The 17,367-nt window shown below is 47.1% G+C and overlaps 4 protein-coding genes across 4 annotated transcripts; 2 read left to right on the forward strand and 2 right to left on the reverse strand.

The window, feature by feature from the left end:
* The first annotated feature begins 2,922 nt into the window (after positions 1-2,922).
* LOC127292049 (protein GRAVITROPIC IN THE LIGHT 1) lies at positions 2,923-4,783 on the forward strand. Its single transcript, XM_051321399.2, has one exon. It carries the CDS (start codon positions 3,031-3,033, stop codon positions 4,525-4,527), a length of 1,497 nt encoding a protein of 498 aa, XP_051177359.1. The 5' UTR covers positions 2,923-3,030; the 3' UTR covers positions 4,528-4,783.
* Positions 4,784-5,470: 687 nt separating this feature from the next.
* Positions 5,471-9,013, reverse strand: LOC127292052 (uncharacterized). The gene is made up of 6 exons (XM_051321401.2): positions 8,572-9,013; positions 7,958-8,136; positions 7,143-7,464; positions 6,958-7,040; positions 5,799-5,959; positions 5,471-5,663 (listed from the first exon to the last, which is right to left on the reverse strand). Exons 1-4 carry the CDS (start codon positions 8,974-8,976, stop codon positions 6,960-6,962), a joined length of 987 nt encoding a protein of 328 aa, XP_051177361.1. The 5' UTR covers positions 8,977-9,013; the 3' UTR covers positions 5,471-5,663; positions 5,799-5,959; positions 6,958-6,959.
* Positions 9,014-9,173: 160 nt separating this feature from the next.
* Positions 9,174-11,412, forward strand: LOC127292053 (mitochondrial import inner membrane translocase subunit TIM10). Its single transcript, XM_051321402.2, has 6 exons — positions 9,174-9,327; positions 9,445-9,506; positions 9,600-9,652; positions 10,400-10,438; positions 10,752-10,821; positions 11,093-11,412. Exons 2-6 carry the CDS (start codon positions 9,462-9,464, stop codon positions 11,138-11,140), a joined length of 255 nt encoding a protein of 84 aa, XP_051177362.1. The 5' UTR covers positions 9,174-9,327; positions 9,445-9,461; the 3' UTR covers positions 11,141-11,412.
* An 847-nt stretch (positions 11,413-12,259) lies between these two features.
* Positions 12,260-16,737, reverse strand: LOC127292051 (serine/threonine-protein kinase BSK5). Its single transcript, XM_051321400.1, has 10 exons — positions 16,428-16,737; positions 15,845-16,071; positions 15,601-15,736; positions 14,808-14,941; positions 14,602-14,707; positions 14,365-14,450; positions 13,918-14,106; positions 13,599-13,769; positions 13,235-13,348; positions 12,260-12,845 (listed from the first exon to the last, which is right to left on the reverse strand). The coding sequence occupies exons 1-10, from the start codon at positions 16,492-16,494 to the stop codon at positions 12,591-12,593; spliced, it is 1,485 nt and encodes a 494-aa protein (XP_051177360.1). The 5' UTR covers positions 16,495-16,737; the 3' UTR covers positions 12,260-12,590.
* Between the last annotated feature and the right edge of the window lie 630 nt (positions 16,738-17,367).

The following is a 17,367-nucleotide window of genomic DNA, read 5'->3' on the forward strand; positions in this document are numbered from 1 at the left end:
TCTCCTGAATCCCCCGAGATGGGATTGGCGGCGGCGGCGTCTCTGGAAGGTTTTCCGTATCGTGGCTCTCGGTACTGGAACTATTCTCGACGAAGGCTTATGTAGGCGGAAGGGTAGGTCAGGGGGCGCCACGAGGACCCCACACGCCAGGGCCGCGCCGCCCTGTTGTGTGGGCGCCTCGTCGCCCCACTTCGTATCTCCTCCGGACTTCTGGAAGCTTCGTGGAAAAATAAGATCCTGGGCGTTGATTTCGTCCAATTCCGAGAATATTTCCTTACTAGGATTTTTGAAACCAAAAACAGCAGAAAACAGCAACTGGCTCTTCGGCATCTCGTTAATAGGTTAGTGTCGGAAAATGCATAAATATGACATATAGTATGTATAAAACATGTGTGTATCATCAATAAGTAGCATGGAACATAAGAAATTATAGATACGTTTGAGATGTATCACACTTGCACTTGGCTCTGTTGAGGAGAAGTCATCTGTGGTCGAGGAAGAATATCTCTACAGCTGTTTCTATCCTCGTGGCAGCCCCGGCCAGTCGCTGCAACCTGTTGTGTCGGCTGCCTCGGAGAGCGAGGGCATAGACGAGACCTTGGCTCCGATGTTGCAGATCACGCCAGAGCGGCTTGAGTTGCTTGGTGATTCTCCTGCGGTGCTTCCGCTGGCGTTATGCTCTTTTGAGACCTTGGAGGTGGCCATGACACCCCCGCCAGCACAGTTGGAGCCTTGCCATTCCCTCTCCTCTTTGGACCGTGGAGCAGTGTTGGCGCCTAGTTATGAGGCTCTTTTTGCAAAAGAGCTTTGCGGCTTGCTCGCTAGTTTGGAGGCGGCTAGCCCTGGATATGGCAAGGACATTGATTGCGTCTTGGCGGGGAAGGCCTCGGAGGATATGTTCAGGAGGGTGCAGAAGTCTCTCAAGAGAGTATCTATCAGGAGCATAAGAAGGAAGAGGGCCGGTTGAGTGGGTCGTTGTGCTCTTGTGTGTCGGTTCTAGTTGGTTTAGAGGTTGCATTCTTTCGATGTTTTTCTCTTGTGGGTGTGATGTTGATATGGGCTTAGCCCTGTTGTTGTAGGTTTTCGCTCGGTTTTCTCCTAAAAACTGAGTAACTTCTTCTTAATTAATTGATGGGGCAAAGATTTTGCCTCCGTTTCAAAAAAAAAGATATCCCCCCATCGCTGTTCAAGAGAAGTGCTACTGTTTTCCCATGTTTTCCCTCTTGTTTTATGTGTGAGTCTTACGAATCACCTCACTATTAAGAGAATGGCATGATGAGGTTATTGGGGATGTTGCTTCTAGCCTATACTCACCCTACCACCAAAAACACCATCACACAAAGGTGAGGATAGTTTAGTTCGGAGGAGAAATTGTCGTTTTCAGAGTTTTCAGCAAAAACCACGGAGCAAACCGGCAGCGCCGAGCTCAGTGCCGAACTGATCGGCGAAGTATCGGGTGCTACACCAGTGCCCGCCGAAACACGGTACTGGTTTGCCTTTCGATTGTGAACCGTAGCCTGCCGGTCATTTTGGCGCATGCCTTGGCGCAAGCCCAGCCCACCGTAGTGCTTTGGTGCAGGCGTCGGTCTGGTTAGCCAACCACCCCTGCGCGCTAGTTATCGATTTTTGCGGATGAACCAATACTTGGGCCTGGTTGCTAATCGGTCCGACGGGAGCTCCGATGATGCCGACTTTTCTATCGGACTAATTTGGTGTGATTTTCCAAAAAATGGCTAGTTTCCCCTCGAACTTTAAATAGCCCTTCTTCTAGCTTAAAAAGGTTAGGTCAGCCATTTATATCATATCCTTCAGCTCTCTCCCTCTCCCTCCCTCTCTCTCTCCATTGTTGAAGCACCATAAATATTGGATCTCTCATTCTACCCTCTCAAAGCCAAATTCCTTTGGCAAAAAGCAAGAGGAGGTCCCGATCTACGATCCCATCAAACCAAACATCACCCCCCCTTGAGTTCATGGAGAAAGCTTGCTACTCTTGGTTTTGTGGGCCGCCCTAGGCACCTAGAGTCACTTGGAAGCATCCGGATTATAGATTTGCTCCCAAAAAAAGTTTGTGAGTGTTTGAATACTACCTCAAAGTCTGGCAAAATATAAACCCGTGCTTATTGATGCTCGTCTTGGATTGTGACCAACACTAACTAAATGGATATGATCTGGTGTCCGAAATAGGTTAGACCCACTTGAGATGCCTAAAAGCATCTCCAGTCGCGTCCCCCAAAGCGTCCCACATAGCCCATCTCCGGTGTATAGAGGCTCTATCAGGGACGCCGGACACGACTTTTACACTTGTTTTTTGTTTGGAGGTCGCGTTTGGGGGACGTGGCTGGAAAAAGGACATTCTCCAAACGCAAATTCCGTCCGAATGTCCCTCAAAAGACTAATCCGGCGCTTTAGCCGGACATCGTTTGGGGATACGACTGGAAATGCTCTAACTGGCTAGCTTACCAAAGTCAAAGCTCCAAACCCGTCTTATTCTTACCATGTGACTTGTGTGACATGCTACGGTGTAATGTGGCTATAAACCGTTGACTCAGACTTTGTTTTGTTTTCACCTCACGTTTTGCCTAGCAAGATCGATGTCCCTTTTTGTTGGTCGAAAACATTTACTTGTAGCTTTACAAGCAGTTTTAGACCAATGAAAACGAAGAAACAGTACTACGGAGTATATGAAAAGACCTAGTGTGATCGATCGTGGTAGTGAGCTTGCCATAATCACCAGCCAAGGACGCTCCAAAAGCAAAGCCCCGGTACTGTTTTAGGGTGCTAGCTAGAAAAGGCCAGGACCGTCTCAGATAGATAGGACTATCAGTAGTACTTTAACAAGTAACTAATCAGATGGAACTGACGGTGCTCACTGTTCACTCACAGTGTGAGCTGAGGTTAAACATGTAAATAATCTACTAGCCCGGGACCAGCTCAGCTCACTCTCTTGTCTGCATCTAGCTGCTCTCTTCATATCGCACAGCATCTCGATTCCGCCACCCACGAGCTCAGTCTCCCAGAGCGCGCAAGAAAATGGCGAGCAAGGCGGTGACCATCGGCGATCTGATCCACCGCGTCGCCTCCTCCTGCCTCTCCAACCGCTTCCCCGCCAACTACGCTATCAGCGACGCCTCCGACCTCGACGACGAGGACGACGACCCCTTCGCCGACTTCGGGGACGCCGCCGACGCCCAGGAATGCCGCCGCTCCCCGGACAAGCCAGCGCCGCGCCCGGCGGGCGCCGTGGAGGAACAGGACGAGGAGGTGCGGAAGCTGAAGATCTGGGAGGAGGGGGAGGAGGAGAAGCGGAGGAACAATGTGTCGGCGACGGCTGTCGTAGCGGTGGCGGGGGAGGAGGTGAAGAAGAAGGAGAGGGTCGAGCGTGCGGGGGACGCGGAGGCGCTCATGGCGGAGGTGTTCGACGCGGTCTCCGGGGTGCGGCGCGCGTACGCGGCGCTCCAGGGCGCGCACTGCCCCTGGGACCCCGACCGGATGCGCGCCGCCGACGCGGGCGTGGTCGCCGAGCTCCGACACCTCGCGCGCCTCCGCGACCGCTTCCGCCGTTCCGCCGCGTCCCCGGGCGGCCGCATCCCGCGCGCCTCCGCGCAGCCGCTCCGCGAGGCCGTCGCGCCGTACGAGGCCGAGCTCGACGACCTCCGCCGGCAGCTCCAGGGCAAGCAGGCCGAGGTGGACGGCCTCAAGGAGAGGCTCGCCACAGCCACCAGCCGCCGCAACGCGCGCCTCCACCCTTCCAAGAAGCACCACCACATCGCCGCCGCCACAGACGGCGTGCCGACGGCCGAGCTGTTCGTCGCCTGCGCGGAGCAGGCCCGCGCGGCGACGCGTGGGTTCGCTGCGCACTTGCTCCACCTCCTCCGCGCGGCGGGGCTGGACCCGGCGGCGGCCACCCGGTCCATCACCAAGATCCCGGTGAACTCCTCCCCGCACCTCGCCAGGCACGCGCTGGAGGCGCACGCCACCGCCGTCCTCCTCGGCGGGTTCGAGCACGAGTCCTTCTACCTGGACGGCTCCCTCTCCTCCCTCCTCGACCCGGCCGCGTTCCGGCGCGAGCGGTACGCGCAGTACCGCGACATGCGCGGCATGGACCCCGGCGAGCTTCTGGGCGTGCTCCCGACCTGCGCATTCGGCCGCTACGCCGCGGCCAAGTTTGCGTCCCTCCTCCCACCGCGCGTGGAGGAGGCCGTCCTCGGCGGCGAGCACCGGGCAGCCGGCAACGGCGCGCACCCGCGCACGCCGTTCTACGGCGAGTTCCTGCGCGCGGCCAAGGCGGTGTGGCTGCTGCACCTGCTGGCGTTCGCGCTGGAGCCGCCGCCCAGCCACTTCGAGGCCGGCCGCGGCGCCGAGTTCCACCCGGAGTACATGGAGAGCGTTGTCGTGGCGGGCCGTGGCGCCGGCGCAGGCACCGCCGGCATGGTCGTGGGGTTCGCGGTGGCGCCCGGGTTCAAGCTGTGCAACGCCGCCGTGGTGCGCGCCCGGGTCTACCTCGTGCCCCGCGGCAGCCGACAGTGAGACGAGATCACGGATGGGATCAGCCTTGGGCCACCACCCGGCTGCTAGCTAACTGGAGCTGCTCATTGGTGGAGTATTAACTGGAAGCTGCATTCCAGTAGGAGTACAACTAGAGCTCCCTGCCTTGATTAGATTTCTGCTTAGTTGCTTCTTCTCTGAAGAAATCTCATGTGCAGAGAGGCTTGGAACTTGAGGATCAACCCATTGAAATGTATAACCATGTGTTGTTTAATGAAGTACTGGACTAACAGTCTAACAGTGTACTAGACTGCTGGTTAGCTTGTTCATCATGTACTGATGATCTGAGATCGGAGGACATTCAGTTGGTAAGTGACATCAAGGAGCAGGGCTCATCATCTTATGCATTTATGATGCACTGTGCAGTTTGTTATGCATCTAGATACAATGCACACTTGCAGGTTCAGCTCTTGCTTGCTGGGGCAGGGCACACGAGCCATGCAACATTCTGAGATTTGGCCTAGAAGCACCACCACCATGCTTGACTGAATTCTCTGAAGAAATAACTTCAAAAGGTGCTCTCTTGGTAAACAAAAGACTAATACGGTAACAGAAAAGCGAGGAAAGTGTTTTGTAGGATTCACATGTTGTTGAAAAGCATGACAGGAGTGTGATGGCCATAGATCTGTTCAGGAGGAGAATCTGCAGGCTTTGTCTCTGTTTTATCCTAGGATGCTCACATCTCCAAAATCTGAACTGTAAGGAAAAGGGAGGAAAGCAGAAGCTTGTATACTCTCCGAAGCTTTTGGTCTGAAGTATCATATTCTCAAAGCAACTCTCAGTTGGATCCCTTTTTTCCAAACTGATCTCACCCTGATAGGACCAAAGCAAGGGAGCACACCCCAGTTTGCTAGATATATTTCCTCAAAACATGCTAATGTCTTTAACAAATAAAATAATGTTCTTTTTTCCCTATCTCAAATAGTTGAAAAAGGAAAAATTGATCATTATTATATGAAATGAATATTCTGTGGTGCTACAAGAATAAAAAGTGTTGAAGCATTTCTTTCTACATGATAGAACTAGGTCTAAGGTCCAATGTGAGCAACCAAGTGGAGGTGTCAGTAATTTCCACAGTCAGCATATCCAATCCTGATTCATGACACATTCCAAAGCACCTGTCAGATTGAAATAAAGAACTTAATAACATGAAGAACAAGACTGTGAAAAATCATTTCATGTACCTAGTAATTTAGGGGTAATTGGCAAAGTTCATTTGATTGATCGGAAGCTAGCTGGTGGAGAGAACTCACCGGTTAGTTTTTATGGAAGCTCCCAATGCTAACTATTTTGCCGTGTTGGTCACTCAATCAGGTGGTCTACAACAGATCCATATATTGAAGTGCTTGATTTATACCTCCAGGAGGTAACTGATAAAACTACTGATGCTGTGGGTCTGCAGTGCACTAGATGCCTGCTCATACATGAAAAACAAATGTGAGAAACCTTTCTCTCGGAACAGAAGAAAATACGACAACTAGAATATGCCTATGAAGTTTGGAGGATCTAAAAAATAATTATCATGAAAAAAGCAAGTTGCTACTATATATGATGGACAGCCTCCTGCATTTTCTGGTAAAATGGTAAATTTTTGTTACTGCCGGGCCTTAAATATAATTGACTTACTTAACTTGGGGGAGCAGAAGCAATAACATTATTCTATTAATCTATCTTATAACCATATCAGATACGATCCAGATAATCCAAATACACAACCATTCTTTTCTCACCCATTTTGTGTATGAAAAATGTGCAAGTCTTCTCCCTGTATGGTTCTTATTTAGGTGATCACCAGAAGACAGAGATCTCCCACTTTTACTAACAACTCCCTAAATGATTAGAGTGCTTTAACACCTGACTCGGGTATTCTTTCATTAAGAACAAACCAAAAATATGAGAAACCGGAATGAAGAAATGCCCATGAAGTTTGGAGGATCTAAAATTATGAAAGTACTGCAAAAAACTGAATTTGATATATCATGGAGAGCCTTCGTATATTCTGGAACAATGGTAAAATTTCCTTAATGCAGGACCTTAAATATACTTGATTTACTTCACTTGGGGGAGCAGAAATTACAACAAATGATTGTTCTATCCTGAGAAGGTCACATAATCCAATACACCATTATTCAGCCATTTTTTGTATGAAAAAGTATGGAAGTCCTAACCCAACATTTTTTGGTGATCACCAGAGGACAGAGACTTCGAACTTGTACTAACAACTCCCTATACGATTTGAATATTAATGCCTGACTCATGTATTATTTTATTTTGGACACTTGATGCAAGTTGAATAGTAGGTGTAATTCTTGGTCAAACACTTCTGTCCAGTACTCAGTCATAGCATTGCTCAGTAAAGTAAGCGAAAACAGAATTCTGAAGTCTTCAGACGTCAGAGACAATTTTCGTTACCGTTAAGTATTGACTGCCTCAATTTGTTCAAAATCAAGATCTACAAAGCTCTCCTTGCCAAAAAGTGTCGTCTGTACAGTAACCTGTGGAAGGTAAGGCTTCTTAGACAACCAGAAATTTTGAGAAGAAAAGTTAGTGAGCTTAAAAATAGAATCAGTTCGCTGTGAAGCTTTCATCACACTAACCTTCTTATTTTTGCGATTCACTTCCAGGAGAGAGCCACTGAAGCCTGCGAAAGGCCCAGAAAGAACATGAACAGTGGCACCAGGTGCATAAGGGTTGAGGGTGGAGACGCCTTTTGAAGTTGATTTCTTGACCTGTTTCTTGATTTTATTAATTAACATAAGTTCAGAGTCTTCAACAGGTTTACTGAAAGACTCAACACTATCCCAGTTTTCCAGGTCTTCAAATTCTTTGTCAGCTTTCTCTTGTTCCTCCTTTTCCTTTTTAAGAATCGATTCAACTTCTTCCAATGGAATAGGTTTAGGCTTCTTAATCTGCCTTTTACTGCACAGTGAGAGTATTAGTATGATAGCAGCCACAAGAAGGCAAAACTGATCATACAACACATCTGTAATATGAAATCATGTTGCACTAGTATACATATCGCACATATACTTTCTTTTATGCATTGAAATTACAGCAAACAATGTATTCATGTGAAGTAAGTGTCAAACCATTTTACTTGAAAAGAGATCTTCAGTGAAGTAAACATATCATCATTTTGCTCCAAAAATAAAGTGCATATCATAAAGTTGATTTATAACTGTTTTTAGGCATGTTGGTCACCGTATGGGATAAAGAATGATTCTGAAACTACAGATGGTTAGTGATTGTTTTGACCTATTCACAATATTCCTCGCAAACACTACAAATATTCCAGGGTGGCAAGCTATCTACATCAACTGTATAACCACAAATATGGATGATTTTAACAAGAATATCAAAGCGAAGAATTATAACGTTTTACCAAAAAAAATCATGAACGAGAAGTACTTACATAGAACCTCGTGTAGCTCCAATAAAGCCATAACAACCTTCGGTATCTCTGATGAAGTCATGAAGTTCCTTGTTTAAGGTGCAGTGCAGAAAGATCAAGCCAGGATGCAGAGGCTTCGATTTGGTACTGATTAAGCCACTTTTGAGCCTCTTCTTGACTTGGATTGCTGGGTTGTAAATCTGCAAATTCTCTGTGAGAAAAACAGCTCAAGAGAACATGGAATGCAAATATGTGCGGGAGTTTGAATTTATCTCGGTCGGCTTGACCTCTCATGCCATTAACCGATATTTAACCACGATGTGTGATTGAAGTAATAAGGGCTAAAAAATTTAAGTTGCTGAAACTGGAACAGGGCAATTGACAGTGACATTATCTTGGTTAGAGTTTATCTCGGCCGGCTTCACCTCTCACAGGTTCTATTACGCATATTTAGTTTTTTAGATATGACAATTGAGTATTGACCAGAGTTTTCCACGGTGACATCTGCCCATATCATAATTCAGACATCCCACGGCACATTATGCTACTACAACTGTTCGGCAAAATGCTTTGCACAGCTCACAGACGCTATTGATAGGATAGGAGGAGAGAAGCGAATCGTAGCGGAGCGATACCTTAAAGGAGACTTCGGAGAACCGGCGGGCGACGGCCTTGGTGATGAGGTCGACGTAGTCGGTGCCGGGCGCCATGGAGACGCGCACGAGCCACCACTGCGGGCCGTGCTCCGCCAGGAAGTCGAGGTTGAGCTCCTCCCGCCACGTCCTCTTCACGGGCTTCTTCCGGCGCCGCGCCGGCTCGTGGATGAGCCGCTCCTCCACCTCCTCCTTCCAGTCCCGCGCCTTGAGCACCCGCGCCTCCCTCCGCTGCTGCCGCCTCTCCCGCGCCGTCAGGTCACCGTCCCCGCCGACACCTTCCGCCGCGGAGGCCGAGAGCGACACCACCGACGTCGCGGCGGCGGACCGCGGCGGCGCGGGGGGGCAGCGGCATGGGAGCCGGAGGAGTGGATAAGCCAGGCTCATCGCTGCGAGGATCTCGACAACTACAGAGCTCCAGCTGCGACTCGGAAACGAAACGACTTATTAATTTACTTTTTTCAAAAAAAGAAAACGAAAAGGCCGTTTATCACTTTCCAGCCCAGAAGAGTGGGCCTCGAGCCGGCGAGCATTTGCTGGCCCAAAGGCCCAGTAAGGATCAGTATGAAGCCCACAGGACGCCCAGGTGCTCCTTCTCCAAGAAAGAAGAAGCAAAACCCTAGACTAAATTGGGGAGAAGAGGCAGTGGAGGCGCGGCCGCTCTAGTCTTCTTCTGCTGCTCCGTCTCGACCACCGCCGCGACCGCGAGATCTCCGGCATCCTCCGGCCCCCATCCCTGTAAGCACCGCGTCTGGTCCCTGCCACCCTCCGTCATTCCGTCTTCGGACGATCTCTTCCTGCGTAGTTGAGGCTGCCGTGGTCCTCGCTTAGATCGGTGCGCTCTGGTCTGTGCAGGTCAGGCGTCGGAAGCAATGGCTGCGAAAGGAGGCGGGCCGAGCGACCTGGAGAAGGAGCAGGTACGCGCGTCGATCTTGCTTCCGCTATTTTGCCCCCCTTCTCGATTTCGAGCTTCTGCTTGAGGGGATTAATGCTGGTGGTGCGTGATGCAGATGTTCGGGATGGCGGAGAAGGAGATGGAGTACAGGGTCGACCTCTTCAACCGGTGAGTGATGGGCCCTCTTGCCTTACTGTACTACGTGCTTGAACTTTGTGGTTGTGGGATCAGATCACCACTCTGTAGTTGCATTTTTTTTCGAGGTTGATCTGTAGTTGCTTTTACTTCTGTAGTTACAGTGAGATCTCGTTATCTAGCAAAAAGGAATCGCTTGCACTTGAACTATCATTTTGATGCTTATCTCAATGGTGTCATAAACTGATATGAGTAGTGTAATGTAGTTGACAATCATAGGCCTGGCATTAATGTGTTTTGTGCTTCAGTAATTTTCTTGGCATCTGTTATTGCTTGCGCTATGCTGTACTGCTCTCCCTTAAGAAATCTAAATACTAGTTGCTGCCCTCCTGTAATCCAATGTACTACCTACTAGTCACATTGATCAACAGAAGAGATGTCATAATGTAACAGTGGCTGAAATAGTCTGGTATTATTATAGGAATGATAAATAATTATTAATGTAACCGTGGTGTTTAAGATCAATGAAGAGACACAAATATCCTGTTCCGTTTGTGTGTTCTTCAAATCTTTCATAGATTATTAAATAGTAGTTCTCTACTAATCTTCTGAAATGCCCAATACTATTATAGGATGATAAACATTTAGCAACATCACCATGGTGTATCATCCTCTCTGTACACTTACCTGGCGAGAAGATTGTTAGATTGTCCTGCATGAATCATGTATTTGTTTTTTATGTGCACATTATGATGCCTTGTGTCACATTTTTCTATGCAGGCTTACACATAGTTGTTTTGACAAGTGCATTGAGAAAAGGTACCCAGTCTGCCTAACTCGAATTCTCTTGCCCTTTTGGGAACACATTCTTTTGTTATTTTGAGGGACAGGGTTGCATTGTACAACTTGCTGTGTAGCTGTATTAAAACGAGTGACCAAAATATTGCAGTTAGATATATTTTTTTTCGTGCTATAAGAAGTTAATATCTATATCTACTCCATCATCACCAGTTAGTGTCTTAACTTCCATCATCATCTCTTTTCATTGTAGCCCAATTGCTATCAACCAAGAAGAATTTATTATCTGTCAGTTTAACTGTGGCTTTTCCTGTAATTTGTTATGTTTCAACAGGCATAAAGAAGCTGAGCTCAATATGGGAGAGAACAGTTGCATTGATCGGTGTGTTTCAAAGTACTGGCAGGCAAGTTAACCGATGATATCTGTTGTTTTAGTAGCAAATAATATACCACTGCCTTTTCTCCTTTGGGCTGGGGACAAAGTAATACATCCGGTGCTTTTGACCTCAGACAACATACAGTTTTGCCATGATAGTTTTGATGTGACAATGCCCTTTTTTTGTATTTCTTATTTTCTTGATCTTTGCCTAGGAATATGGCCCCACTTCTGTATATATTGGCATGCTTCCCTTGCTTCATACAATGCTAACTCGTCATTCTGGGTAATTCTTTCAGGTGACTAACTTGGTTGGTCAGATGCTCGGGAATCGGCCTCAGATATGAGCTGGGAAGCAGTAGCTGTGTTTTCTGTAGCAGAGTATTGTTGCTATGTTCTATTTTGGATTTAGAATGTTCACCGCCATCTAAGTAAAGCATGCGTGACCAACTAATTCGTATACTGCTTAAAAGGAAACCCCCAGTGTGTTGCCCTTTCCAGTGATGTTGTCTCCAAATCATGAGCAGAGGCACATGCCTGTAATAATTCGATACAGCTTGAGAGATTTTGTTGCCAAAGCTGCTCATTTTCAAAGTTATGATTACGCCTGTTGTCTGAATGTATGTGCTGTCATAGATCTTCTGTACTGTTGGCACATTCTACTTCCTCCGGCAAGGACCAACGTTAATTACTCAGAAAAAGAACTGTCATATTGAATTTTCATTATGGGTGCCAAATAGTGGTCCAGAAAATTATGTGATATACAGGGATGACAGCTTAGGTTTTCTGCAAAAACTCATTAAAAATATTCATTTGTCTTTCAGAAAAAGGCCAAACGACAGTCTTGTGTGCACACACAAATGGTCATGCTCTTTCAATTTTTCACATGCTTATACTCAGCCTAATTTTAAATCTTTTGAAAAATTCATAGCTTTGGAAACCCTGAAGCAGTGCACATGAGGCATGCTTGGCGTCTGCTTTGGAAGAAGCAAAGCAAAGTCCATTGCAAATAAACATAAAACAACGGCTGACGAGCCAGAAAAACAAGCTGATGCCAACCGTGGCTAATGCCCTGCTCATATCTGTTCAAATTCATTTCAAAACCCTTTGTGCTCCACTCTCCCATGATACATGAGGATCACTGAAATAAGAGACGAGACCAGTTCTAGCAGAACTTGCCGTCGTTAAAATCTTGCCACCAAATATGGACTGAACACTTAGGCAGGTTCATAGCAGATACTCCTATGTAGGAGTACTTGCAAAAACAGGAGATTCCTGATCAACCATAGCAACATAAGGATCATTGGAGTAGGACTGTCCACTCAAATGTAGCGGCCTTCCCACAGCATATCAAAGAGCAGCTCTGCCAGAACTTGTCATCTTTAAAATCTTAACACCAAATATGGACTAAACACTTCCAATCAGATTCATAGCAGATACTTGCAATGCAAACACATAGGAGACACTTGATCAATCATACCAGTTCAAGTTTGGATCCAGATAATTCTCTTTGGAGTTCTGTATATACATGAATTTGGAGAGAGAGATAAGACTAAATAATGTTGCTTTACAATCTCAAATCCACGGAACGCTATTTCGCCCAATTTTGTACTTATATGGATATATTGGAGGTGTAATAACAGCCACAGCCTAGGAGTCTTGTAAAACCACTGGAAACACCGGTTCAGGTTAGGGGAGAGACCAAAAAAACAGCCCTACTGCCACTGGTTGCAAAAGCATCATGCAGGCGATCTAGGTACAAAGCGAAGGCATTGTCGCATCAAGGGCGGGCGGGCTCTATACAGTCCTAGTTCTACCCTTTCTCTGAGCTTCCAAAGCACCAGCGATATTTAGCTTCTCATGACCGTCAGACTCCATGCCTAGGCAGATGAGCGCCATCCCTTGCAGGTAGTGTGCGGTTGGCCATTCGGGTGATATTCCCTCTGCTTTCCTCGCGTCTTCGAGACCATCTTCCAGCCTGCCAAGTACAATGTTCGCGAAACCTCGTCGCACTAGCATAGTTGGGGACTCCATGGCACCGGTATCGACAAACTGCAAAATATCCACAAGTGAAAAGTATAAACTTCATGCTTCACACTATCCATATGTTAAATCGGCTTCATATTACCATTTCTATGCAACAAAAGAACTGTTCTAATTAGGCTTGAACTGAATAATGCAGATACAGCACAGGACATCTCATTTTAGTAATATACCCAAATAACCAGTCCCCAATATACCAACCCATTTAGAGAAGGAACATAAATAGTGACTGGATTTTTCTTACCGAAGTGTCTAGTTTGTGGAAAAGCAGTCTAAATAATAACAAAAATAGAAGAAAAAAATTGATGTTGTCGATTTGTAATTGGTGAAGAGTAACAGAGTATATGTGCATATAGGAGAACTACAATCACCCATAACATGTGATATTGTGAACATACCCTTGAATAACACTCGACCACTTCCATAAAATCTTTGGAATGAAAAGCATCATCTCCATGCTTCTTGACTTGAATACTCTCAGCTGGTTGGCCAGGCCATGAGCTTAAGGATACCTGCAGGTTCCATAAGATTTTTATACCAGTCAAAAACAACATTTAAGCTCAAAGTAGTGCAAGTCCAGGAAGTTGCTGAGTTGCTACTTTCCTATCTCATTTCCCAAATTGAGTGAGTCCCATTGTTTTATGTGTGTAAATGAAAGTTTCCAAGCACAGATCAAAGTTCAGCAAGCATCAGATAAAAATAGTCGGCATTAAGGAGCTACCACAAGAGCAATATATGTTTAGTAACAAAAATAGTTCTTACCTTAAAGGTTGCTCTGTCATCCTCGCTATATCCATCAATCACCAACATCTCATGTACCCCCTCAAGGTTTGCTGTGGCATAAGCTTTCCCAGTAGATGAAAATGATATTTGCTCTGAGCTTTCCTCCTTCTCAGTATCCTGAGGGATGCCCAGTAAAGTCCGTGAAAGAGCCTGCAAGGATTTGGTGAGAACTGTTCTAGTGGGAGCTTGTAAGAGAAACAAAATCACTAGTTGGTGGGACAATGTTCTTTCTACGGTTTTTTATGATTATAAAAAACCAAGAAGTCTATGAGAAAGTAGTGGTAAAACAGAACATTACAGAAGCATCTTTTTGTAGGCTTGCAAGAGCAGACACCACTGCTTTCAGGTTTGGCCGATCACGGGCTTCATATGCCAAACACCTTGATGCCAATCGCACCATTTCAGTTCCATCAGAGCTGGATACGTGGCCTTCCAAGCAAGAATCCATCAACACCGATATATTCCTTCCTTTGATAAGGTCAAGAGCCTACAGCAAAATGAAGCGAAGTTAATGGTTGTGTCGATAAATTCTTTAAAAAAAATGTATAGACCCAATGCACATCTACAAGTGATATATACTATTGCAAAGCTCTGCCCAAAGTCAGCCATATAATCTTCCATAGAAGTAGTTTCTGCAATTCTATTGACATGTGGCTTACACGACTATATGGATAGAATGTGCATATTTTCCAGAGGACTTAAGCAGTTGTCAAGGTGGTGCTCAAAAGATTGCATGATAACTTACATGGCTCGGTGGAATGTGCTTCCCACTTAGGAGATCAAGCACGATAGTACCAAAGCTGTAGACCACACTCTCTGGAATTACTCTGCCTGCATAAAACATGTACCAGTAAAGAAACATGTAAAACAATGTGCCCTGAAGGCATGAACTTGAGCTGCATGATCAGAAGCAAACACAGAAATTTCATGGAGTTTGCAGTCATGTCTAGCGAAATTGTTCGCATATGTTTCAGACAGTTACCAGTCTTAAGGTACTCAGGAGGCGTGAAAGCCAGATTGGTACTGTAACTCTTCCCATCCCTGCTATTCTTCATCAGACCAAAACATGACAGCCTAGGGTTACCGTCCTGTCATTCACGGGCCAAAAAAAAAAGATTAAACATGTTGTCCGTGACAGCCCCACTAACTCAGAAGCAAGCAAATAAGTAGTAGCAAGTACTGACTCACCACATCAAAGAGGACCCTGTATGCATGCAGGTCATGGTAGATAGCCCTCCCTTTGTTGGAGCAATACTCCAATGCCTGTGCCACATAGAGTGCAGCACGTACCCTCATAGCCCAGCTCAATGGCTTTGCCTCCCCTGAGAAGCATAACCACCATCAGACGCAAAATGGAACTAAAGTCAATCAAAACAGAAGCTCTTATGTACAGCATTAAATGCTAAATCCCTGAACTGTCCATTTTATACATGTGAACTACATCTAAATTGTCCTATCATAGGTAATAAATCCTTCGTTAATGCAATAAGCACATTGTCATGAGTGAACATCAAGCATCTATACGAGAATGCATTTATCCACAAATTGATATGTCAATTTCCTTTGTTATTCGAAGTACAAGAGTAGGATTAGAAAAAAAACAAGAGCATGACGGTGATATTGCATACACATTAGTACTACCAAAAGAGAAACAACACTAGCAAGCCAGGAAGCTAATGGAATAAGAGCATTGGCACATTGTCCTATTAGGGGCAGTTAAACTATTCCTTGATGGAATAAGCACATTGTCATGAATGAACAATTGCACATACTCCTTGATGCCTACCAAAACAGAACATTGATCACAAGGAAAGCACAACCGATCTCCTTGATGCCAACCAAAACAGAACGCTGATCACAAGCATTTATAGAAGAATCATAGGACTGGACAAACAGAACATCGGGACGGTCATGTTGCATACTACATTACCTAGCAGGCAATGCACTTGAAGAATGAGAAATGTGGGTAGTAGAAACGTACAGTGGAAGAGGTGCTTGGCCAAGGTATCGTGGGGCATGAACTCGGCGACGAGCAGGCGCTCGCCGCCCTCACAGCAGCAGCCGATGAGGTTGGAGAGGCGGCCACTCCGCAGCAGCCCAACGGCCCTGGCCTCCTCCTGCAACCCACAGAACAGAGCCAATCAGTCAATCAGCCGGATGCAAGAGGTGTTGGTTGGTCCAACACACGATCCGTTCCTGCAAGGTGGTCCGATTTAGTCACGAACCACGAACTGTCGCGAGTCGGGCCAAGCGGAGCGCCCGAAGCGCTTGATGGCGACGGTGCGGCCGGAGCTGAAGAGCGTGCCGCGGTAGACGACGTTGGGCGCCTTCTCGCCGTGCTCGGACACGATGCGGTCGGGCGCGAAGCCGTCCGTGGCGGCCCGCAGCTCGTCGAGGCTGTACTCCGCGAACACCGGCACGCCGCTGCCGTCCTCCCCCGCCGCGCCGTTCTCTGCACGGCAAGGAAATAGCGCGGGATCAGCCGGAATCGAGCGCAGATTCTCGAGCGTCGTCAGAGGTAGTGAGAAAAAAAAATCAGCGGAGCGGATCAGACGCCCCGCACCGCAGCAGCACGCCGAATTCGAGCGGGATCGAGGAGGAAGGAACACGAGCGAAAATCGAGACGAGCAAGCGAAAAAATCCCCGGAAAAAACGCGAGGAACCCCCAAATGCAGGGCCGACGGCGCCGCCAGCACCACCACGCCGAGGAAGGAAACGAAACGCATCGAGCGAGCAGAGCACGCGGGGAAGCATCATCCAGAGGAAACCAATGCGCGTCAGTAGGGGAGAGCGGGTGTGATTCGTTACCGAGGCGGGGCGACTTGAAGTGCGGCGGCCACCAGCAGACGGAGAGCTTGGAGCAGCGGACCCCCATGGCGCGCCTCCGCCCTCCGAGCGTAGCTAGATCTCAGTCGCCGCGGGCTCCTCCCTTCGTCCCCGCTGCCACCACCACCACCGCTCGCTGGCTACTGGCAGGACTCGAATAGACTAAGGAAAATAGTGGAGGGGGAGGGGAGTGTGGGGTGGGTTGTGGATCCAAGGAAGGTGGTGGGCTTTCGGCTTCCCTGCTGCTGCTGCCTTTTAGCTCTCCTCTTCGTTCCTCCTCTTGCTTTCTCCCTCTCCCCTCTCCCTTCTCCGCCTTTTATATTCGGCTCGTCCCTCCTTTCCTCCCCTTGTCCCGGTGGATAACTATGCCGTTTTCATTGCTTTTTAAAGGGACGGTTACTTGTTAGTATCTTGTCTCTTCAAATTTGAATTATCTGTTGAGTTCAGTTCATTTGGTAGGGATGTAGTATGTTTTGTATGTTTAAGATGCAAATGAGTCCTCTACAAAAAAAAGTATTGAATTGAGAAGGATTTTTGTAGATAGGTACTACTATGTAACCATTTTATTAGGGTTTTATGCTTGGGGTGGAATGTGGAAATCATGTGGAGCCTTTGCTACCTACAAAAATCATCTCATGTTGTAGGACTTGACGGCTATCTAGTATTGCTAACGGCTTTTCGGGTTCCACTCTGCACGAACCATCCGATTACAAGTTTTATTTGTCGATACTAGATGGTATGTTACGCGTTACCAAATCAGGAGGTTGTTGGTGATTTTTCCGTTGCAAGCTAGCCAGATGGATCTATGAACGTTTGCCCGCACGAGAGTTTGTCGTATGCACTACTATGCGAAAATATACGTTATCGAATCGAGTGGGAACTTGTAACGTTTGCCTTGCTCAATCAGTTATTGTGCTCGACG

This window comes from Lolium perenne, chromosome 4 (genome assembly GCF_019359855.2).
Source record: "Lolium perenne isolate Kyuss_39 chromosome 4, Kyuss_2.0, whole genome shotgun sequence".
In the NCBI taxonomy this organism is placed as follows: domain Eukaryota; kingdom Viridiplantae; phylum Streptophyta; class Magnoliopsida; order Poales; family Poaceae; genus Lolium; species Lolium perenne.